Raw genomic sequence first — 25,248 nt, 5'->3', positions numbered from 1 at the left:
ATTTTATCAGATCTACTTTAATTAGATTATAAAGCTGCTTGTCATTTTTTAATATAACTGAATTCAAATTCTGAAGTTATGAAGTCTCCAGTATGTTATGCAATCCAGTTCTCAGCCATTGCAAATGGAAATTTAATGTCACAGCTTCCAAGGCACACAGTAGAAAGAAAAAAAACCAAAAATGCTTGAAATTTCCCAAATGGGACTCAACTTTGTCAACATATGTTGGTTTGGGCAACAGCACAAACAGTTTTGTCATGAAATGATATACATGAGGTCTCAAATATACTATGTAGTCGGGAGACTGCTTTGAAATTCTTATTGATGTTTTTGCATCTATTTTTGCCTCTTATCTGTAGTATTCTCATGAGGTGTATAACAGTTACTCTTCAACATAAGGATTTTGTTTTAAAATATTTTTCCTCTCCAGTACTGAAACCAGTGGTGGAACTGCTGGGAGATCCAGATTATATCAACCAAATGCTACTCAGCCAGCTGGAGTACAGGGAACAGATGAATGAGCATCAGAAGAAAGACTACACATATGCTCCTTCATATGAGGAGTTCATCAAGCTGATTAACAGCAACACTGATGTTGAATTCCTGAAACAGCTGAGGTACTTGATGCTTTACTTTAGCATATTTGAAACTAAATGTGCTGCTTTTGCTAACCTGTTAGTGAGATTTGAATGAATATTTCTCGATTCAGTTTTTAATTTCTTTTTCTTTTGGTGAAGCAGAGACGATAAAGATGAAAAGCCACAGTATTCATTAATCTGTAATATAGTCAGCTTCTCAGTTTGATGGTAGAAAATGTTAAAAAACAAACAAACATACAAACACAAAACATTCCACTTAGCTGGAACTCAGCACGGTGTGTAGTGTGTGATTCTGTGACATGGAAAGAAGGGTGTGAGTTCCAGCAGGCTTTACCAGTGACATAGAGGTGTTTCAGAACTGTTTCAGGACATTGTTAACCAATTGCATCCTTCTTAAACATGTCAATGAACTGTGAAGAATACCTTAAAGACCTTAGAAGACCCTAAGTTTCCTCCATATCATCAATGTGCTTCTTGTTGCTGTTTCCCAGTAAAATAACATGCACCCCCTTTTCTGCTTATTTTCCATCCTTCTAAAAAAATCTCAGTTACCACCTAATTTTTCTTCCAAGTTCCACAATAAAGTACTCATATACATCTTGAACCTGCTTGCCCAAACATGAGATGATCTGTATACTTGCCTTATCTTCACAGCTGTGCTGTTTCTCCTCTGATTTCTGATGCAAGAGAAAGGATAAAAAGCAAGTGAAGCCTGGGGAGCAGGCCAAAGGGATGCAATCCAGATAGAATTTTTGTATCATGTTGGTTTTGTTGTGCACACTAAAACTTCAGAAAGCTGTTGAATCCATTTTCAGAGAACTGGTCCTAATCTGTCACTGCTAGCCAGAACTGTTATTTTTCCTTTTCTGTTGCTCCCTTCAATTGCTGCCACAAGTCAGCTTTCTTACTAAATGGCTGTAGCAACATCTGAAAGACACAAGCAAATTGATTCCATTTGATGCACTTTGGGTCATCTGTTGTGACCCAGACCTTTTGTTAGACTCAGCTTGATCAGGCCAAGTGATGGGTGTACCAAGATATGGAGTGTTGTGGGCAATGTGGCAATACCTTCTCTGCTTCTTTTCCCTGATTCTGAAACTACTTGCATTTCTGAGACAGGAAAATGCATTTAGGTGATGGTGAAATGATCTTGTTGCTTGGCTACTTATTGCTCATCTGCTGTAAAAATTTGCTCTTTACTCTGGGCCAGTGTGTCTTTACTGAGAGCAGAAATTAGTCTCTATTAGACTCTGTCTGAAACCTAATTGACATCATATTTAGTAGCATAATCACACTAATGGATCTGCGTGTTCCAAAAGAAACCCAAATCTTCTGTTGTTGTTATTCTGGCATATTAATGCACTCTGTGTGCTCTCTTTTTAGCTGATAGGTCATCCTAAACAGTGTTCTCTAATATTGGGTAGCGAATGTGCTTCATGAAATGATGTGGTTTTGGCTGCGCTGAGATCTTTGCTTTCTGTTCTGTGGAGACTGACTACCATCATTTTGAGATGTGCTCTTCTGCATCCCATATAATGTTTATCAATAATTCAATGGAAAATATCAGGAGAATTTCATTTAATTTCAAAGAGAAAAACAGTATTTGATTTCTGAGGGCTGTGCTCTTCCTTCTGCTGTGCAGAACGTGTCCTTGTGGAAGCATTTGTGAAAAGCATTCCCCTTGTGGGAGGATAAATTCTTCTTCTGTTTGGTCTCCATCACTTAGAGAGAGATGGGCCTACCTGTGTGGTGATCTCCAAGTTAGGTAGTGTGTTTTGCAAAGCTTTCACAATATACCACGTAGGGAAGAATTCCCAGCTGGATGATTAAGTACTTGTGGGTAAAGGATTTTGTTGCTTTTGGCAAAGAGATCAGGAAGGAGAGGCTGTGTGTGCTGCATCTTCCTGTAAGGAAGGGTGCCCACTTTCTGCCTTGCAAAATGGCTTACCCTCAAAAGGCTAAGGGTGCTAGGATTTTCTGAATCTTTTTGTTCCTCTCCTTGGTTAGAAGCATTGCCTTGAGAAGAAAAGCAATGTTGATTTTTGTGTTGGTTGTATGGTTTCTGTTTTTAGAACTTAAGATCTATTTATCATTACTTCTGTAGAAAGTTTTGAATTCACAGTTCATTAATATCTATACAAGGCTTCTGACTTTTGTTCACTTCAACTCTTAACAGATTGTCTCTGTTTTTTTGTAAACACTTCTGGTTTTGTAAGGGAAACTTGTGGAACAGATGTTTATTTTCACAAACAGTAATTCAGTGTTTTCAGACAATGTGTTTTGTCATTATTTTTTTTCCTATTTCTACCTTTGTGTTCCAGGAGTTTGTTTGGAAAATGCAGGGGGGGAAAAGAAAAGTTGTTTCCAGGGAAGGGAGTGTTGTATGATTATCTGCAAACTTCTCTCAAAGTCACCCTCCTAATGTTTAATTTCATAGTTGTGATGAAGTGAGACAAAGTTTAGTTCCTGTTGTATCGAATCTCCACAAAGTGTGTTGCCCTTACTCCTTTCAAGAAAGAAGAGAGTTATGCAGTGAAATCTCATCCTCGTTTCCTCTCAGTTTTAAGTTAGCCTAGATGAATTGGAAGGCTGCTACACATGAGGAAGGAAAGATGAATTCTGTATGAGAGATGTGAAATGAATTTACTTCTGTCAGAAGAAGACTGGAGATAAGACTTGATGAATTAACATAGCAGGGAGTAAACAGCGATAAAGAAATAAGCCAGTGGGTACTGTGTAATTCTGCTTTAAAAATGTGTTTTATTTATTCCCTTATTAATGGAGCAGCAAAAGGTCAATATGCAATTAATGGCAAGAAAGGCTGTTATTTCATATTCTGTGCTGTCTTCCACTTAAGGTATGAGGGAAGAGATGAATGTGACAAAGAGATGAGGTAGAGGTAAGAGTGGGAAGGTACATGTGAGACTGTGATTGGTCCTGTTTGTTCTGTATGGTTCACTTCTTGAAAATCAAACGAGTATCATCACTTTTAGAAGCTCCAGAGATGTTTACTCACCTGGCACCACAGGGCATGAGGCTAGAAAGTTCAGACCAAACTTGCAGAGAGAAAGGGCTGCAGTCTGGCACGCCAGTGTGACTGGGGTGGTGCTTTTGGGCCTAGGAGGAACAGGCTAACTGGTGTCCTTAGGGATGCAACTTGGAGCATCTTCCTTAAAATAAAGAACAGAAGAAAAGGCTTATTATCATATTGATAATGGAAAGGTGTAAAACCAGAAGTGTGAGCAAATGGGTATGAATTTTGGAAGAAAGGAAGCTGTAGAAGTGGGGGGACCACCTTCCATATAGTAGTATTTATTTAGTTGATCAAAAGTTGAATCAGGGTTACTGCAGGAAAAAAACACACCAGGTAAGCGTAGTTGGAAGTGAATGTAAGTGGTATGCTTATGAAGAAGCAAAGGTTATCCAAACAAACATTAAAAAAATCTACAGGAGGAAGGAAGGATGGGGAGAAATGGATAATGTTGGTGAACCATAGGTGAAGGACCATGGTCACAGGTCCTCTCTTAAACAGAGGATTAAGTAGTCATGGAAATGGGAGACTTCCCAGGAGGCACCTGGCTTCATCGGGGAGTTGATTAATTGAAGTTAGGGAACTCCTACAGAGATGGGTTAAATTTACTGGAAGACTCCTTTATTACTGGTATTATTAATTTCCAAGGGAAATGCATTGAGAGAAATCTGAAAGGTTGCCATGACAAGTGTTTTGAGGTTTGTAGAAGATTTAATTAGAAACTGTTTCCTTTGCCATTACAAAACTGACATTAAAATTCAGTTTACTAACTGTGGTAGCTGTTATGCATTGTGTATAATATAGATTTGGGTGACAAGCTGCTTATGATTACTCCTGGGGTGTAGTACTTTAGAACTTTTTCTTTCCCCCCCCCCATAGGTACAAAAGCTCCATATGTGTATTCTAGCTAGAAGAACCTTAATATACAGCTGTCTGATCTTGAACTGAATTCCCATCCTAGTTTCCTACAGTGAATTTATATCTTCATGTTAGAGAGCATGACTTATTGTATTCACTGGGAATTAGTAAGTGTCTGTGCTATGGTAACATTAGAGAGAAAGGAATACTATTGCAATCTGGGAGGTTTTGTTTTGTTTCAAAACTAGCTTTTTCCCTGCTCTCTCCTCTATGTGTACTATTGCTTAGGTTTATAAATGAGCAACAACTCAGTTTTCAGGGGAGGGGGAAGTGTTTTTTATTCATTCTTAATTATGCTGTATAAGGAATGCACTATAAAAATTATAAACATTGTGGTTTTTTTTTTTTTCTTTCTCTCCTCCCTCTTTACCCTTATCCCTGCTGTCTTTAAAACTAGGTATCAGATTGTAGTGGAAATAGTTCAGGCAACCACAATCAGCAATTTTCCCCAAGTGAAGAGGCAGAAAGGTAAGAATCCTGCTTGTTACCAATCATATTTATTGTCTTCATTTTGCAAAGCTATTTGAACTTTAGTAATAGATAGGTCAGTTTGTTGGGAATTTTTAGACAGATGCTAGGTAATGCTGTTCATTTGGTATTTCAGTTCTGTTTCATTTGCCTGTTTGTTCTAAAATCTCAGTGGTGTATATCTATTAACATTGGCCTACAGCACCAAAGGCCAATGGTGGTGGTACAGCAGTAGAGGTTGAACCTTCCTGCCAATATTCCATTACACGTTGTTGCTGTGTGTCAGATGGCAGCAGAGGGACAGTCTGATGAAATGGTGCCTGATATGGAAGTATGTGCAAAGCAAAGGGGTGTCATTGAATTCCTCTATGCAAGGAAAAATGGCACCCACTGATACTCACTGACTCTTGCTGAATATTTCTGGGGACCAAACAGTGGATGTGAGCACAGGGAGATGGTGTGTGGTGCGTTTCAGCTGTGGTGACCGTGGATCATCTCCACTGGTGCAGTTTGCTATGAGCGTAGCATGCAGGCTCTTGTTCATTGCTGACAAAAATGCAGAGCTAATGGTGGTGACTTTGTTGAGAAAGTACTGATAATTTGCTCTATGAAACAGTGTTAATTGCGCTATTTGTATTTATTCTTGTTTCCATGAAAATTATTAGGAGGCATTTCTTGTGCTGCAGCCTTCATACATGCAACCCTAGACAATTCCTCTCCATTCAGTGTGGCTCACGCAAGCCAGGAGATTGAAGAAGAGGGTATTGAGGCTGCACAGAGAGCTGTGGGGGCCTCTTCCCTGGAGGTGCCCAAGGCCAGGTTGGATGAGACCTGGGCAGCCTTGAGCTGTTGGGGGGTACCCAGCCCCCAGCAGAGGTTGGAGCTAGGGGGCATTGGGATCCCTTCCAACCCAAGTCATTCTATGATTCTATTATAGGAATGGATTTGTAAACTTAATTAAGGGAGCTTGGTTTTACTTCCTTGCATCACATAGGAAAGCTTTTGAGGATGATTCAAGTGTAATGGAAGAAAAAATAATGTAGAAACATAGAGAAGCACCACCCCAGGAGTCATGAGGTTGGCAGGAGGACAGTCGATTGTTAGACTGAACAGTTTGGAGTTCATCCTAGAATTTCTGAAAATACAACATTGCACATTTCTTTTACATTCTAAAATAAAGCTAGGTATGCATTCCTATGGGGTATATTGATTGTACCAAATGGAGGTAAAAGTTAGCGTTAGTTTTTGTGCAAGCATGCATCCCAGAAAGAGAAATATTAATGTTTCTTAGATGAGAATTGAATGGAAAATGGGTTTCATAAAGTAACAAAGTGAAATGAAATTAACTCTGAGTACGTTATGAAAAAATCAATCTCGCTAAGCCTGTATTTCCATTTGTGCAACATCGTTGTGAGCAGAATTGACTTGGGGAATATTTTTTTGCAGTTTAGGCTCCTACAATTAATTACTGATGATCTTTTTTTGGTCTCGCAGGAGTTCATCCAGTTAACTATACACTGAGCACTGAAGAGAAGAAGCTTTTCTGAAGCTGCAAGAGCCTTGCTCTGCAGAATAGATGTAAAAATGCTGGTGCTATTTATTCTGACAAAGGAGATCAAGTTCCACTTATTCTGTGGTCAGGCTGACTGCATTTTTATGGCCTCCTGTGGAACAGACTTCCTAGTGGGGTGGTCGATGCCCCACACCTGTCAGTGTTCAAACAGCATTTGGATGGTGGTCTCGATTATGTACTTCTGGTTTGCTGTGCAGTGGTCAGGCAGTTTGAAGGTCCTTTCCAATTGAGCTATTTCAATTACTGTTCTTTAAGAAAATTATGTTATTTGACTTGTGTGGAACAGTCTGTTCAGCTCTAGCCTACAATACAATCCTTTTATAGTTCACTCACATTAAAGGCAGATTATTATTAATTTTTTTTTTTGCCTTTTATTTTCTCTGTTAAGGCTTCCATCACACAGAGTTTCCAGTCTCAGTCAGTTCATAAACAAACTTCATGCAACCTGGAGATAGTCTTACCTCATAGCTATTTCCATTTTCTGATGGCAGAGTTGTGTTTTGAGAATGTGTCTTCATTGCTAGTGTCTGGGTGTTGACTTATGGCGCTTAAAGAATAATCTGTACACAAACAGCTGGAGGTATGGGATTTCCTGACGTGGTGTTTTCAGTAAGAAAAGGTACAGCAACAGCTGTGAGGAGCAGTTGATGCAGCATGCATGGACAGTACTCCACAGCAGTGAGTGCCTAGCTGCTATGTAAGGGAAGTAAACTGTGCGAGTCCAGGACCAGCAATAAATAGGACTGAGCAGAAGTGTGTGCCTTTGTTGACTGACGAGGCCAAAGATATTTTAGTTTACAAAAAGTATTTGGTGTTTATTGTTTAAGAATGAGTTGCTCGAGGGCCATGTTGTATGTCATGATGACTTCTCATATGAGATATGGTTCTGTGACTCTGTGTGGCTTGATCCAGTAACAACAAATATGCATTTAATGCCAGTGCCTGGAGGTGTTTGAGAGGAATGTTTGTCCCTCAGCAAGGACAAAGTTCTTAATTTAATTTGAGTTGGTGCCACCTATTGGCAAAATGTTTACCTGTGAAAACTTTCTAAGAAAACCAAAAACTACTTCTGAAAATCATTGTATTGAACTATCTGTAGTGGAAAAAATAGCATGTTATAGGGTCTTTTTTCTTTTCAGATTTTATCACTTGAATCTTCTGGCACGTGAGCCTAGAAGAGCAAAGGAAAGAGTGCAAAAGCATCCAATCCATTTTAAGCTGTAAGTTTTGCATTTGACTCCCTGTGAGAGTCAAATATCTTAAAAGTCTGCGACAGAATAAATTCAGAGGTTTACAGTACAATGCCTATTGAGGATGGGTGATCTAACTTCTGTGTCCAGGATTGCCTTCAGTCATCGCTAAAGCTGGACAGTATGAAACCTAGTGTAGCACTAATATTTGCAGAGGTTTTGGCAATTTATTTTTGGAGTTGTGCAGGCCGTTGTAAGTAGAAGCTGTTATCTTGCTTGCTGACCCTACGTTCCCCATTCATGCACACACAAGATTGCTGAAGCTTTCAGCATTTGCTTTTTCTCCTAACTGTCCTTCTCTTCTGAAACTGTCAGGGTCGTTGCAGCAATGACCATAGAGGGATGTTTGCTTTTTACTCATCCTTATTTCTTCCTATTGATATTTTTTGACTGTGCTCTTTTCTTGGACTGCATGTGCAGAAACAGAGCAGTCTGTGGGCAAGCTTCGTTATATTCTGTAGTTCTTGAAAGATGCTCAAATGTTCAGCTTTAGAAAGGAGCTTTTCTTTTGTAAACTCAGACTCCAAACTAACTTGGAAGAGTGGATTGTGTTGTGTGGGTTTTGTCAAGAGGATAATTGTGGGTGGAGTAAAATGGATACTTCTCCATTCCAGTGCATCACAGATGGTATCTAACTTAATTACAACAAAACTAGATTATGCCTTCCTACCACACCATCCCCACACAGGGGGACACTATTTTTGCATAGCTTGTTGGCAGTGATTAAAAAATTACATAAAACTATGCTTGCGTGGCTATGTGAATGGAATTCTCCACTCAGTTCTGGTGTGATTTGATAAGGAATTCTGAATCCATCCAAGGTACTTGTAGCATTTTTTCCCAAGAAGTTGTGAAACCTTTGGAGGAAAACAAATAATGCTAGCCCAGAGAGTTCATGAACTTAAGGACATCACAGTGATCTAGGATGTATGGGAACAGCACCAAGCTGTTCCAGGGCAGATTCAGACTAGACATGAGGTAATATTTCTTTACTTTGAGGTGGTTGATGCCCTACACCTGTTGCTGTTTGAGACGTGTTTGGAGAATACCCTCCTTTGCATACTCTTGATTAGCCTCACAGTGGTAAGATAGATATACAATTCTATTATCTTTCTGTAAACTTGTGGTTCTTGTTAAGTGTCACAGTAGTGGCCTGAACACTCAGTAGAACTTCAGCTTAGCGTTAAGCAGGCAGTGCATGTGCTAAGTTCAGTTCTTGCAAAAAGGTCCAGTAGAAACACATAGGAAGTCATGGACGTGCAGTGCTCCTCCAGAGACTGGAGAGAGAGGAGTTAGTGCTGCTCAGCTTGTTGCCAGGTGACAGGCATCTGTCTTTCTGGAAGCTCTAAAGAAACAAGACTTGTTTCCATTTGAGTAATCTTGTATTTTCTTTCCATGCGTGATGGTGGAACAGCATTAGTAGCATATGTCTGCTTCTCTTCCCTTTATTGGTGCTTACTGAAGGGTATGTGAGTAAATGCAAGCTGCTGCTTCTGTAATGTTCTGGTTTTAATTGGCTTTTGCCAGGATATCTGAATGCAGTGAACGTACTGATTCTCAGAAATGAAAGTGAAAAGGCTTGTATTTGTATTTTAGTGCTGTGGTAATAGAGGATGAATTGAAAAGAGTGAGCTGCTTGCTGCAGTGCTCTGTGTAGGCCTCATGTTTGTTGGCAGAAGGACCTCACTGCCAGGCTGTCCTGCTGACTGGAGCTGCGTTTTAATCTTTCAAATTCAGTCTACTTCCATGTATTTGTATTGTCAATTTATTTAATTGTGCTTCAGGTTTCTTCCTTTCCTTTTTGTTGTTCTCTTCTCCTTTTCCCTCAGTAATACAGGTACCTCCGGTCAGGGAACTAAAATGTTGCATTAAATGCTCTGTTGACTTCCCTGTGGAGATAACATGCCAGGAAAACAGATGGCTTGTTTCTTTCGTGGTAAACTCATTTTATCTTTTGCTTCAGTGAATGTTATCTGTGTAGTTCACTATTATATGGCAGTTCAGATTGTAAATGGTACTTAACAAATAAGACACACTAACAGGCCTTGAATTCCATGCCAACATGTAAAATGCGTGCAGCAAATGAAATAAGATTAAGAGTATAATAAAGTATTTTGGGAATACATCAGAATTCACATCATACATAGGGATTTAGGGAACGATACCCATTTTCAGTTGCCTTCCTGTATATGAAGGGCAAAACTCATGCAGTTATTTATGTAGTAAAGGGTAAATAAATGGGCAAAAAAAACCTAAAAGGAAAGATAGTTCAGTGTATTAGAAATGTATTTCAAGTACCTATTTGAAATCATTCCAAAGAGGTTTTCTTACTCTTTGTATGTATTCATAGAATCTAGCTGTATGGCTGGTTCTTTCTTGTAGCTGTTCTGCAAATGGAATGCTGTTTTTGTCCACAACCTTTTACTACATTTGGTATTTCAAAAGAATAGCAGAATGTCTCTGTCATTTATCCCTGAGCAATGAATTAATCCTGGGCTGAATACAAGCCCAAGTACTTTGCTGCAGAGCCCTATTTGCAGCTTGAAAAAGCCGGAATGGTTTGTGGAATAAGAGGATATTAAAACCAATGTAGAAACGTGAATCAGTTGCACCCTGCAGCTATAAAATAGGCCTGGTTTCAATTTGGTAGTGTTTTTTTTTTTTTTTTTTTTTTTTTAAAATGGTTTATCTACTAGGTTTTGTCTTAGTTTGTTTTTTAGGTCTTTTAAAACTGAACAGAATACACAAACATACCTTCTGTTACTAAGCCTTGTTGCGCTGACAGTCTTTCTCATTGCTTCACTACTCAGCAGTTTTGTACAGTTTTGCTGGGGATTTATTAGATCTTTTTTGATCATCTCAACTTCTCAAATGGTCTGGAGGTGAGACTGTATCTTGTGCTGTTTGCATCAGTCTCGAGAAATTTGGATTTACAAGTGATATGCATGGGAATGTGGAATGCTGAGCTGGGAGGGATTGAGTCTGGTCCTCGTTATGTTCAGTCATCATTATGTTCAGTGAGTTGCATAAGCTATCTGTGAGTTATTGTACACCATGGCTGCAGGTCATACTCTAATACTGTCTGAGAAATGTGTGTCTTGTAGCAAATGATGGCAAGAGAGTTGAAGAAATCAGCATTAGATGGACTTTTTTTCTTCCTGATCTGTTTTATCTAAACATGAGGCATCACTGGAGAACATTTCAAAATAGTCTTTCTAATTCATATACAAACTTCACAGCAGCTGTTCTCATGGGTACAGTTGATTCCCAAATGACAAATGCTGTGATCACGCAGGGCACAGAAACACTGAGGAGATTAAGTTTTTGTGTTGTGAAAAATGATCTCTGATTTGCTTTGTTCTCAGATTCAAAAGGGAAAGAAACTGCGGCAATGAAAGCTGACCTGCTGAGAGCTCGCAACATGAAGAGGTATATTAATCAGTTGACAGTGGCAAAGAAGCAATGTGAGAAGAGAATAAGGTTCCTGGGAGGGCCCGCTTATGATCAACAGGAAGATGGCCTTTCTGATGAGGGTGATGGCTCTCAGAGTCAGAAGGTATGAATTAAATAGTACTTGTGTTGCCTGAGGGCCATTCTAAATGTGTTAGCACTGGCTCGTATTAACCCTGCTGTCTTTAATCCTCCCTTCTCCCAGTAATCAAGTGTAAATTAATTGCTGTATATTTTACCTTGGGAAATAACTGCTGTAGTTATCTGGAAAGACTCGCTGATCATCCAGGTTGGAACGTTGCTGACCATGAAACGTCAGGATTAGATGGCATCCTGTGTGTAGGGAATTCATGAGGTTATGGCAGCAACTTTACTTCAAGTGTTCACCAGCAGATGTGCAATGTTTCTTTGCCTCTTGTTATATTTACTGTAGGAAATACCTGTGGGTTTTGTAAATACTGAGTTACTCAAAAGCAAACACTTACTTGTCAAAAGCAACTAGTAAAACCAGGAGCAGTCCCTGCAGGAAAAACTCTTAAGGCTGTTGACTGCTTATTTTCTACGTCAGTCTACTCTAGGAATGGAAAAAACAACGAAACAGCAAGCATAATTGCTGCTGCATTAGTCAGCAGCTACAAAAATAAAATCAGAGCTAATTAGTCTGGCTAAATTTTGTTTAGTTGCTTCCTTGTGTAATTTACTCTGCCCCTCTGGGCAAAGCACGGCAATTTCTGTATTCTGATTAGAAGATTTTTTTCTTTTTATGTAGGTAGAACAAATAAGTTATCTCTTCTTTTAGGCATTTTTAGGCAAGTTTTGTTTCATCCTTGTAATAATTGTTACTTAGTGTAATGTTTCTTTGTCGTACAACATTTTCTGTTGTTTTTTACCTGTTACACATCGTTCATTGTGGATGTGGTTAGAAAGAGGGCAGCTCCCCACCCTCCACTTGTTCTTCAAGAGACATTTCAGATTGTTTGTCAAAGACTGTGCAGAGGCAGCCCACAGATGTTTCCTGAAGTTGAATGGAGGAAGTGGTGTCAGTGAGAAAAAGGCAGAGAGAAGCATCTGGCAGCACCTTGAAGGCCACTGATGCCTCTGAGCAGACTGTTCAGGGCCTGATGAGAGGGTCTGTGCTTTACATGATAGATACGTGGTGGTGTGTGATTGTGAGGGATACGGGGTCAGGTAGCAAAGCTGTGCTAGGTAGGGGTGCTGACAATTGCATGGTGGAAGTGATAGGATCTTGTGCTGTTCTGCCTCTACGTATATTTGGATATTTTTCTACAAAGAAAACATAGAACCTCACCCATGCCAGAGAAGTAAATATGGAAATTGCTTTTCTGTTCTGTTGTTCCCAGTGCACTGTGACCAGAAAAGAGGCTCAGGGAGGCTGTATTCAAGGCAGTGGCCATGCTGCTCTTCTCTGAGCACTGTGAAATGCCCAGGGCTTGGCTTTGTGAGGGGGACTGCCTTCACTGTTATTCCTTCCCATCCACTGCCTGTATTGCAGTAGCTGCAATCTGAGCTCTTAAAGGCCCCCAGCCCCTTCTACACAGGCAGTTTTGGTTGAATACTTGGGATTTTCATGGCAACAGGACAAAGTGTTCCTTTGAGACTTAGCAGATAAACTGATGTTGGAGTTGCTGCTGCTGGCTTCTAACTTCTTTTTGAAGCCTGGGTGTGACAGCTTTTCTGTTATGCTAGTGCTTAACCTGCAGAATAGCTAGCTCCTGTAGAAGAAACTGGGATTTTGCCTTTCTTTAACATGCATGAAATAGGTGAGAAACAGACATTTACTGATAGTGTTCTGAATTATTGTTTTATGTAAGCATATGGGAGCTTGAATACATCATTAAGTCTGGGAAACGTCTGGTACTGGCTGAATAAACAATAAATTGACTAGTGGCCTAAATGCATGTTTTGGTTTCATTTCTGCTTCCTACTTCACCTTTCTTGCAGTTTTAGGGCAGTAATAGAGGTGCTGGTAAGGCTTTATGTTCTGATTATGGTCCTAAATGTGAGGATGGATTATCTGGAGTTGTCAGTTTTCCTGTTACAGATTTAAGAAACAAAAATGATGTGCTTTGAAATACTTTTTTTTTTTTTTTTTTCCACAGCAGAAGATAATTAGAAAAGTGTCACTTTTTCTTCCGTAAATATGTATGAGTCACAAGATTGTATTGATTTTGCACATTTCACTTAGCCCATTATTTCAAATGTAAATTATAATCAAATGTTTAAAACTAATGAACAAAGACACTCAGCTACCACCTGAATCTGAATTGTCAGTAGCTCTGATACTTATTTATGCTGTGCCCTAGGTGTTAGATTTGCTTTCAGAGAGTTTAATTAGTGTAATATACAAAGCACCTCTTCTAATCTTCTCCAGGGTGTTTTTCTTAGAAATGGTACTTGCACAGCACTGCAGTTAACTCAATTGAGTTCTTCTTGTCTGTGTTCATTTAGCAAATAACTTGTTAGTGACTGTTGTACAGAGCACAAATAATCACGGCCACATTTGTGACATGGTCTGTGGAGCTGCAGCATCTCCTTATTGTAGCTATGATAAGAGTTGCTGTGAAGTAGCAAGAGAAAGAGAGCTGGAATTACTGTTTTGCTGTTGGCTGAAGGTGGTGTGTCTTGTGGCAGGAGTGGGCTTCCACATCATGTAGCAAACTTCACCTTGGAAGCATAGTTTGATTCCCTTAGTTACCCTAATCTAGACCAACGATGAGGATTTGCTGTTTGGTGCCAGGTAGGTTTTCAGAGGTTTTACACTTGTTTTTTCTTTTCTTCAGATTCTTCAGTTTGAAGAAATTTTGGCCAACCCTTCATGCCGAGAGCATTTTCGAATCTATATGGACAGAATGGATAAGGTGGCTCTGATTGATCTGTGGGAGTCTGTGGAGAACCTGAGAAGTGCTAACAAGGTGGGAATACTGCAAGTCCATGTGGCTTGTATATGAATGAGAATAACTTCTCGCTTTTAAAACAATGATGCTATAGGATGAGTACTGAGCAATTTTGGATTTTTTTTAGCTTCTGGGTGTTTGGGGATAATATGGCAATTAAAAGTTGTGGATTTCTTTGATAATGACAGTAGTTTACTATTATTATTATTTTTTTAATGTAGCAACATAACCTATAAAAAGATATCTCATAGGGAAAGTAATGATTTCCCTCTCCACCAGAGAGAAAGTGTGCAATAGGAGATTGGTTTTGTCTTTGGAAATATTCAGCTTCCTGTACTGGTACACGTGTCTCTGGTGTACTTGTAAAAGCAATGGGTGTGGAAGCTTTGATAGTTTTAGAACACAGCTGTTTCTTCACTTAACAAATATCAGTTCCTACCTTGTGAAATGGACTGTTTTGCACAGGTGCACAGGCAGAGTGCCTGATCTCAGTAAGAGGTTCACAAATATGCTTATTCATCCGGGTGTGAAATCAGCTTGATCATCCTCCAAGTTACACACCTGGATCCAGGGCCATCCTGGTATTGTGAATGTTATTTATTGTTCTCTTCTCCCTCTCCCCCTCCTTGCTTTGCAGGCTGAAATACCTCAGCTGGTGAGTGACATTTACCAGAATTTTTTTGTGGAAAGCAGAGAAATACCCGTGGAAAAATCACTTTATAAAGAAATAGAGCAAAGTCTTGTGGGTAATAAAGGCATTGAAGTATTCTACAGAATTCAGGCAGATGTTTACGAAACTCTGAAGGACAGATACTACCCCTCATTTATCGTCAGTGATTTATATGAGAGATCAGTCAAGAAGGAAGAAGAAAGAAGTTCTGTCCAAGTAACTCCTGAGGACAAAGATGAAGCTGTGAGTCACACTGACAATTTCTTTCAATGTTGCTTAGTTACAAAGAGCTGGAGATGACCCTGCTTATAGTGTGTGGAAGCATCTTCTGTCCTTGAGCTTTGGGTTTCCTTTTTGTTTTCCTGATATGTTTATAAATATTATCACTTCTGTAGTTTCATTGGATAAACTCAGTGTTTGCAGTCTCTTTGAATCAAAACGTTTCAAAACGGCTGACAGCTTTAAATTAGTTGGAAGTCCATATTTTGGATTTCTAAGCCTTTTGTATTCAATATCTTTCATTTTGCTTTTTAGTACCACAGAATATAAGATACCTCATACAAACTCATCTGTTTCATTTGTTAGTCAAGGAAGTCTCAGTGACTGTGTACATTTCTTTTGGACACTCTCCATTCCTGCCCCCCTTGCACATGCTAGGTACTAAGTAGGTCTTAAAGTTGCAAAAAGGAAGAGAAAGGTAACAAGGAAAAAGTAGAATCTTAGTGTTTATTAATTAATTATGGAACAAAACAATAGGCTGTGTTGGAAGAATTAACTACATCAGCTACTAGAGTGATCCTAATGGCTCTGTGCCAGGCTTCAGGGCATTTGGGATGAGAATAATTATAGAAAGTTATTCCTCTAGAAGTTTCCAGTAGCCTTTCAAATGTGGATGAAAATTCCTGCTAATAGCTAGCAAACAGCATTTTCCCCCCACGGGTAAGAAATCAGAACTGAGACTTTGATATGCTTGGAGGGCTCCATGTGGTCAGTGAATACTGGTTGTTTTGGGGCTGGTTTGGATTTTGGTGGCCTATATTCATGCTTCCTGGGGCACTGTGGGAATGGTGTGTGTTCATTTTCCATTCACTTATCTGTTGGGTTAAAAGCTGTGTAGTGCCCTTCTGGGTGGAGGGTGCAAATGTGAGTCCTGATGGAGTGTGAGAAGACCAAACCAGGTGAGGGCATCCTCCGCTGGTCCTGCTGGTGGTAGAGCAAGCTCTTTGTTCTCATCTACTGTCACTGTTTGTATCATGGACGAAGCTCCATTTAAGGATCACAAGTAAAGGCACAGAAGCAAACAGAACAAGCGTGGTGTGCTGGAGCTCTGCAACAGATCACTGCAGTGTCCCAAGTCTGTGTTCTGGAGATCCATTGGAAGTGGTAGTTGTGCAGTGGAGATAAGGTGAAAGCAGCACAATCCATTATGGTCTCAGCTTTGAGTATGTTGATTGTTTATTTGATAAACCTGGTAAATTTAATGGCAAACTTGCTGTCTTGTAATTTGTCATTTTATGACCAAGTTGCATTCAGCACTGTTTTCCTGCTGAAAGGCTCAGGATCATTTAATGACTGATCTTACAGCCTTCCTCTGGGAGTAGAGCCTCACTGCTTTGTAATTAAATGCAGTCCTTTGGTGACTGGAGCCAGCCTTGGTGTGAGCAGCTGCCAGCTTTTCACTGCTGAAACTGGTATTCCTCATTCTGTATGATGTCTGTGTTTCCCTGCAGGTTCGAGTGTTTAATTTATGATCAGTGGAGTTTTGAATAAAGTCCAGTGTTGCTGATATTTATTATTTGTATTATTGTAGTGCCAGGAGACAATAAGAAGCTGTGAGCTGAGCTCTGTACGCGCCCTTGGAAGCAGTCTCTGACTCACTGAGTTTACAGGTCATGCAGAGCAGATGGAAGGACAGGGCATGCAGCTGATATTTGCTCAGCCACATAAGAGACAAAGGCAGAGCTGGAAAAGGGCATGGATTTCTTAGCCTAGAACTCCTGTTTTCTGCCTTACGTTACACTCCTGTATGAGGACCAACCCGAGGAGGTCAATTATTGCTGCCACTGTGTCCTTCTCAAACTTATTTCACTAAGATGTAAACTCAGAAATTTCCTTCTGTTAGCTTTAAGTTAAAATGAGATGAAATTTCTTTAGCGGAAATATTAAATAACACAGAAGTCTGTCCCTTGTTTGTGGGATTAAATTCATCCCACCGATAAAATTAAGATCCTTTCAGCCACAGGCAAACTTCAGAGGTTTTTGAGGATGGCATTGCTGATGGTGGCTGCATCACAGCGCTGTTTGCTGGATCTCAGACTCTTCATTTCTATTTGAGGAGTTACGGTAAGAAGAGGGAAGTTCAGGCAAATGTCAGAAAGTGTTAAAGAGGAAGTTGCTGAAAGGTGTGAAGTTCTGCGTATTTTTTTCCCCACGTGCTTTTGCAGTGCAGCAGATGGGAAAATCAGTTTGTTTGAGTATGAGAAAACAATTTCTAATTTTAGGTAACACACGTGTTTTTTGACATGTTTTTTTATTAGCATTTCTAAAAACAGCAGTAAAAACTGGTTACAAAGAGAAAGGATGTGGTTAGCTGGTTCTACAGGCTGCCAAATCTGTTTCATGAAGGTTTGTTGGATGCAGGACTGTGTGTTAGAGCTCTGGTTTTATTTTTTCCCCCCTGACCTTCCAGCTCAGGGCTGAATGTTTGCTGTCCTGTCTGGTTCTGAATATCGAGTTACTAAGCTCTTGTTGCTCTTAAAAGAAACTTCGATGCTTCCTGTCACGCCACAGTCTTAGCTCAAAGGTCATTTTCATTTGGAAGTATCATGCAGCTGTAGTATAAATGATAATTTGACATTTTTTTCTTATGTCTGATATTGGATCTGATGGTCGAAGTATATATTAGGATTTGTTAGACTAATATGCCATTAGACCTACACGTTTATCTATACGAAGAATATATGCTCTATCACGTGAAATGCATTTGAAGCAAACAAGAATTTTTTCCTTTTTTCACCTTAATGATGCAGTTGTCCCCATCTTCTGTTTCTAGAGCCAAGGTTGTGGAGAAGCTACTGAAGAGTGCAGCACAAGAATTAATGAACAGGCCAGTTATGCTGTAAATAAGCTTCGCCAGCTAAATGACAAGCTTAAATATAAGAAACAAGCTCTAAATTCCTTATGTAATTCACCAAAACCCAACAAAAAGGTGAGCACCTTGGTTGTCTTCAGTCAATTTTTTATATGATGTGTTTATATAATATCCAGTCATATCAGGCCCTTTCTGGGCAAGTCTGATGGCTTTTTTGTTTATCCTGTCATAAAATAATGACCTCTCCTCCCACAGTCTTGTTGCTCTGTCCAAAGCAAATCAGATTTCTTCCTTGCGTCTCTGCCCACTTACACCTGTATAAGCAATTGTTCGTGGTGGTGGCTGGCTCCGAGTCCGTGCTGCATCTGCAGCGCTGCAGGGTAGGGCTCTGCTCATTAACAGCTGCTCCCTCTGCTGTCTTGCAGGTAGCACAGCAATGTCATGGTGTCCTGGTGTCCAATGGACTTTTGGACTATATCCAAAATAAAGGAATAAAAGGCCCATGAAAATGATTGATTTCCTTTATAAGGAGTCAGGCGAAAGCTGCAGGGAATACTTTCATCAGCTTAAGATTTCTGGGGGGATGGATGAAAATGGCCTGTGCATACACCATGGCTCAGGGCTGGGCCTTTCCTTCCTTCTTTCATTATTTCACATGGGGCAAGTGTGGCAATGCTGGTCTTGAACAGGAGTTGACAGCCCACTCATTCTCATTGCACTAGGGACATATTGCCCTACAGCTGGGTGTGGGCAGTGGCCTTGGAGGCCACAGTGGCCAGCTTCACTCCCTCTGCCTTTCTGGGCAGCCTGTGCCAGGGTCTCACCTCTCTGAATAAATAATTTCCTCTTAACATCTAACCTAAATCTCCCCTCTTTTAGTTTAAAGTCACTCCCCCTGGTCTTGTTATTGTCAGACCTTATGAAAAGTTGGTCTCACTCCTGCTTGTAAGCTCCCTTCAAGTACTGGATGGCTGTAATAGGATCTCCCCACTGCCTTTTTTCCTGGCTGAACAAGCCCAGCTCCCTCAGCTTTCCTTCATAGGAGAGGGTGCTGCAACCCTCTGAGCATCCTTGTGACGCTCCTCTGGACTGTTCCAGCATCTCCACAGCCATCTTGTGCTGTCACAAGGGCTTTATTTTTTAACTCTGTATGAAGGTCTGCAGTTGTGAGCACATTTTGTAATAGTATTGGAGCTGATTTTTGAGGTTAATGTATTGTGCAAGTCTACTGTCGTGATTTTCTTTTGCATATAACTTGGTCTTTTGCATGTTTTTACCTGTTTGAATAGTGGCCTCAGAAACATGACTAGATGTGCCACCCAAGCTTTTTCTTCCCAGTGGTAACTGATAAATCTTCCTTTGCAGATTGTTTCTAAGCTGAAGGATGAGATCACTCTGATGGAGAGAGAGCATAATGACCTTCAGTTGCACATTGCAAGAACAGACTGGTGGTGTGAGAATCTTGGCATGTGGAAAGCCTTCATCATCTCAGGCGAGGTATGTTTTTTTATGGGTTTTCATCTTGCAGCAGCTCAAACTTGCAGAAAGAGAAGGATAAAGAAAATTGCATATGCTTTCCTTCTACCTTTGTGAATGTGCGTACTTTGTAATTGCTTGGGGGAACAAAGACAATCTCTTCTGAACTCTTTTCTTTTCCAAGTGATCACTATATTGCATATAGGAACATTTCCAATCCCCAGGCTCTGTTGTAATGGAGTTATTAAAATACCTCCATATATATATAAAAAAGCAGGCTATGGCATTGGGTAAAATAATTTGCTCTCTTAAAAGTGCAGTTTTTCATTAGAGCTGCCACATGCTATAATACTGTGCTTTTACACTTGAGCATGATTGTCTCTCCAGTATGCTTCAAAGATGCACACTTCTTGCAGTTTGTATAATATAATAAATAATATAATATTATAATTTATAAATAAAATAATAATAAAGTACAATATTTAATGGTACTGCAGTTTCAAGGGACTAAAATAGGATACCCAGGAAGAGAGTGCTTTATATCTGATAGTAAGTCGCTCAGCGTTTCCATCAGTGTTTCCATCACCAGTCTCCCATTTTTCAAAGATAGCTGCCAGAAGGTGTTTTCAATTCACTTGCGAACACAAATCCAATATAGCTCAGAGAAGAAAAGGTGGGGACCTTCCTGGCAGGCTCTGTTCTCTCTGAGCCACGTGCTGGAAGCTGCTATTCAAGCAGCTGCTCTTGCAGTGTTCTAGCTGAGGAAGCAGAAAGACAGTTCCCCAAATAACTGTGCTTGGAACCTTGCATGTTGTTGTTAGTTGAAGCTGGTGCTCTGTGTTCTGCCAGGATGCTGCAGCACCTTTCTCTAGAGAGATGTAAAACCCAGCAGTCAGATAGGGTTTCCCAGTTTCCATGAGCAGATATAGGAAGAGTGCATTGCAGAGAATGTTCTCGTGATGCAGCTGAGCAGCTGTACAAGATGCAGATATTTTTTAACTGTGTACCTTCTGCACCAGTGTTGCAGGAGCTCTTCAAATCACCTGTCATTGGTGTTAAGTGTTTTCTGAGAAGCCTGTGGAAGTCAGACAATATGTCATAATTCTATGAATTTTAAAGTCTGTTCTTCTATCTGGATTAGTTAAGTATTCTTAAAAAAAAAATAAAATAAAGCCTGGAAAGCTTAACTATATGGTTACTTTCCTCAAACAGGTGGGGTGAGAATGGTCACCTTTCTGTTACTGCCTGTATTAAGACTAGCACTTCACATTCTGGTATAGTTTTCATTTTGAGTTTTCTGTAGATTGTCTGATGCATCACCTCCACAAAGAGGTTTTGTGCAGCGATGGTGAGTGAAATTGCAAACCAATCTGGCAGCCCAAATTGTTCCACTGTTTCCCTTCAGAGATGTACCTTATCTGTATTTTTGTTGGCTTCTTTGTTTTCCCCTGTAAGGTTTTAGAAGAGAATGGAGAACAAGTGCCCTGTTACTCTGTCCTGGTGAGTTTACAAGAAGTCGGTGGAGCTGAAACTAAGAACTGGACTGTTCCCAGGAAGCTCAGTGAGTTTCAGAACCTACACCGGAAGCTCAGTGAGGTATGAATCTCAAGGGAGGGAGAGGATGCAGGTTGCTAGAAGTTGTCAGGGTTGTATATGAAGAGTGAGGGGAAAAAAGTCAACACTGAAAACCACACAAAAATATGACCAGTTTTTAGTCCAATCTTTTGGCTTTCACCCTTTCAATCATTATCCACATAGATCTTGCTTCTGCCAAATGTATGTAGAATTACTTGCTTTTTTTCTTAATAGTGAGTGTTTTTACTGAAGTGACCCAACGTCTAAATAATGCACTTGCTACCTGTCAATGCTTTAAGAACTAAATTTTGTCTCTGTCTTTGAAGGGGCTATTGAAAGTGAGCCTTTTGGAACAGAGGAGATTTCCTCTTAATTTGCTCTACCTTTTCTGCCTTGTAGAAGATTGATAATGGTGGTGCTGGGAGTTGTGGAAAGGTTTAGATGTGTCAGCCCACAGTGGGAAGGGAAAAGGTGTTTTTCAGCATGCTGAGCAGGATATGGAAGGCAGATGAGACTACGGAGTCACATTTCCATTTAGAACTGGCACCACTGTTGTTTTTCTGCACATGCACATTGAGCTGCCCTTTCTCCTACAGTGCTTTCCGTCATTAAAGAAAGTTCAGTTGCCTTCGCTCAGCAAGCTGCCCTTCAAATCCATAGACCAGAAGTTCATGGAGAAGTCTAAGAACCAGCTTAATAACTTTCTGCAGGTAAGAAAGCAGACCACAGAGCAATGAGAGATACCAGAAGTTAAGATACAGATGTACGTTCATCTCTTCTGTCCTAAAAGGATTTGATGACCACAGTTATTTTCCTTTCACCACACTTTTACAGCCGCTGTTTGGAAAATCCTAGTTCTCCATTGTGCTTTGGTGAATGATGTATCCATCTCTAACACTTGTTGCTGGTTTCCAAGTAGCCTCTCTGTCCTTTCTTTCTTTGTGGGGTCTTAGTGCGCCATTTAGATCTTTTTCTTCTACCTTCCCCTCTCTGTTCTTTCCAAACAAGCCTTCAGATGGTCCATCTTAGAGACTGCACACCCCTTCCCCATCTCGGCTGCAGCGCAAAGGGTCAGTGGTGGCAGAGTATTTTCCTATGTAGTCTCACGCAGTCTGGATTTGGTGTGTGGCCAGTTAGCCTGAGGGGCTGTCAGCACAGCAATGGGGAGTTGTGCCTCTTGTAAGGTGGAAGGAGAAGTGGCTTGGCTTCTGCTGGAGTTGGGTGTCTGTGAACTAGGCTAATACTGCTGAGATTGTGTTAATTTAATTGAATGCAGTGTGCGATTACTGTTTTTAGGTCACCTAGAGCCTCAGGTGGACAGCCTTGTTATTTAACTTGTTTAAAATCAATCTCCCTCTCCGAGAATACCTTTCTGTTTTGCTTCTGTAGGCAAATCTGGTCTCAGGTAACACCTACAAGTTACACTCACAGCACTTGCTTTTTATTTTACAGCACTCCCTATACATATGGCTGCTTTTTAAAATAGATTACTTGAATTCTCAAGCATGCATGTAATTCATGTGTTCCACATTAGCTGGAAGATATCAAGATGAAAAGTGTTGCGTAGACCACAGAGTTACCTTCCTATTTGCCAGTGATTTATGGGACAACCAAACATTGCCTTTTTTGCCATGATCGCTTCTCTTGGGGGTAATGTTGTCAGTCTTCTGGATTCTTTCATAGTTAGGATGGAGGCTGGACTGGAATTGAGCACTTTTAATTTTTAGTATAAACTTTACTTATTCCTAAGCTGATAGTATTTCAGTCTTGGACAGTTTGCCAGCTTGTATCCAAAGACACTATTGAAAAGAAATGTACTAAAATTATAAACTAGGTGACTGTGGATCTTCATGTTTTTTCCTTAGGTGCTGTCATGATCCTTTACCAAAATGTAGGTAGCAAGCTTTATGTCCTTCTCTCATCTTCCTTCCTACTCCTGATAGATCTGTGATATCCCTTGCACCAATGATGGTTGTACAATGGTTGCTCGTGTTCTGAGTTGTGCTGCAAGAGCCAGCAGCAACAGACTGCATAAGAACAGCTTCTGCTAACTTGACCAATGCCATTTTGGCATGCAGGAGTCTGGTGGCTACAAAAAGGGAACAGCTGCTTCTTCTGGCTCATCCACTGTCACCAGAAACATTCTAAAGAGTGGCTTCTCTTGTCCTATGGATAAAAAGAGGTTGGCAGTAACCCTGCTGTAATTACAGGCTGGTGTGAGGGCTTGAGGCAGTTAGTGTGTACATAGTCATTCTTTGCTGGCATGCGAAGCATTAAAAGAACTTCTGTGAGATATTTGAGAAATTCAGTTCATGGCACAAAAGGGTGGAATTTCTCAAAAGCTTCTGTGCCTGCATGCAGACAGGTGGGTGCTCCCAGGTATGTCTGACTGAAGTCAAGTGTCTAAAGAAGAGAACTGAATAATGCCTTGGGAGTTGATGTCTCTCTGTTGACTAAAAGGAGAGCATAAAGCAAAACAGCTCAGCTGTGAGGACTGGCACTGTTAAGTGTGAGAGTCATCTAAAATGCATGAAGTTGAGATGAGTTTGGCTGATAGTAGCTAGTCCTCTAGAGGTAAGTTCAATTGATTGTTGACCAGCTCAGAAGTAATAAATGAGTCCTAGAATTGTCATTTTTAACTACGACACTTAACAACCATTTTCTTACAAATCAGAACTTCATGTTTTTAAAAATGAAGTTGATACAATAAAGGCTTGACGAGCTTCTTAAAATAAGATTATCGTAGTCAACCATCTGTCAGACATGAATTGTCTCATTCTACTTTTGAACTATCTTAATCAGTTTTATTAGCTGGCCTGACACATTTTGTTCCTTACAAAGTTAATGTGTTGTTTCTGTCTCTGTATTCCTTTCACAGAAATTGCTCTCTGATGAAAGGCTCTGTCAAAGTGAAGCACTTTATGCCTTCTTGAGCCCTTCTCCAGAACACCTCAAAGTGATCGATGTGCAAGGAAAAAAGTCGTCTTTTTCACTCTCATCATTTTTAGAGCGACTTCCTTGCGACTGGTTTTCTCATCAGGAGGTAAGTTATCTTCCCAGATTTAATTCCTTAGCCAGAGTAAGCGGAGAGAACCATTATTATAAAACATTTGAATGGCAGATAGTATTGGAAGGCATTTTTCAAAGGTCATTTTTAATTTACCTTAAGTGAACAAAGTTTCAGAGAGAAGAGCACCATGGAATTTTAGTTTTAGTCATGTGTTGTGTTACAGATATACAACCTCCAGGGAATTGTTTCTATCACCAGTTGTATGTTATATGAAACAATTCTTTTGCTAAATGCTGTAGTGTTCTGCAGTGAATGGGCCTTCTCAGGCTATTCTTAGGTCTCAGGATCAAAAGCAAATAAGAGGAAAAGTGCAACTGATACTATCTAGAGAGAGGTTTGGGGGTTCATGAAGTATTAATGGGGATAGAAAATGCACCACTACAGTGTGAGAGTTGCTGCATTTTCTAAATGGGGGAGGATTCACTTGAGCAGAAAAATAGAACAGGGACCACAGAGGGGTCATTGGATTCACCCTTCTGCTGAGTAGGCTCAGCTATACCAGAAAAATTGCTGTCAGGTCTTTGTCTGGGGTGTATTTAAACCTCCAGTGACCAATGGATGCTCTGCGGCCATGCAGGGCAGTGTGTCACAGTTTTCAGTTCTCTCCTTCCTTAATAGCCTGTTCTAACTCAAATCTCGTTCAACCAGTTCTTGTCCAGTCTGCAGCAAACACAGAGCAGCTCATTCCCTTTCTTTAGAGAAAACCTGTGTTTGGGCGAGGATCATGCTCTTTAGCAGGAGTTACTACTTTCCTTGGGTCTTTTATTCTTTTATTTGTTAGACCAAGCATCTCCAGCATCTCCTACCCCATTCTGTGCAGTTCTCACAGTTCTGCTCTGCACTTTCCTGATCATCTTTGTGTTTTCTTGGAAATGCAGCTGATCTTGAAACACGTTGTACCCACTGGGTTTTTGTATTCCTATGTATGAAAATCCCTTTTATTTATCTGTATGATGGACAGCATTCCTGCCTATGTATCATGCTGTTATGCTTGGCTTTTGCACAGCAGTGGGGACCTGAGATCTTTCTCCTCTGCTATTATCAGTATCAGTATTTTTGTTTTCTGCATTTACACACTGAGTTACCGCTGCTTTGCTTTGGTTGGGGTTTGGAGGATGGAAAGAAGGGGTAAGGCCTTCTGATGTACAGCAGAGGCATTGTA

At 40.3% G+C, this 25,248-nt stretch overlaps 1 protein-coding gene across 1 annotated transcript in view; it reads left to right on the top strand.

Moving 5' to 3' along the window:
- Positions 1-25,248, top strand: part of SNX25 (sorting nexin 25) — a 46,982-nt gene that overhangs the window by 18,012 nt on the left and 3,722 nt on the right. The window contains exons 5-14 of the mRNA XM_015861380.2: positions 431-617; positions 4,946-5,016; positions 11,205-11,395; positions 14,091-14,222; positions 14,842-15,117; positions 17,927-18,082; positions 19,331-19,462; positions 20,897-21,037; positions 21,613-21,726; positions 23,895-24,059. Of these exons, the coding sequence (XP_015716866.1) occupies positions 431-617; positions 4,946-5,016; positions 11,205-11,395; positions 14,091-14,222; positions 14,842-15,117; positions 17,927-18,082; positions 19,331-19,462; positions 20,897-21,037; positions 21,613-21,726; positions 23,895-24,059 (1,565 nt within the window). The remainder of the gene's footprint in view (positions 1-430; positions 618-4,945; positions 5,017-11,204; positions 11,396-14,090; positions 14,223-14,841; positions 15,118-17,926; positions 18,083-19,330; positions 19,463-20,896; positions 21,038-21,612; positions 21,727-23,894; positions 24,060-25,248) is intronic.

The sequence above is a fragment of the Coturnix japonica genome, chromosome 4 (assembly GCF_001577835.2).
Source record: "Coturnix japonica isolate 7356 chromosome 4, Coturnix japonica 2.1, whole genome shotgun sequence".
In the NCBI taxonomy this organism is placed as follows: domain Eukaryota; kingdom Metazoa; phylum Chordata; class Aves; order Galliformes; family Phasianidae; genus Coturnix; species Coturnix japonica.
The sequence above is the reverse complement of the archived record's forward strand: the minus strand, read 5'-3'. Positions and strand labels throughout refer to the sequence as shown.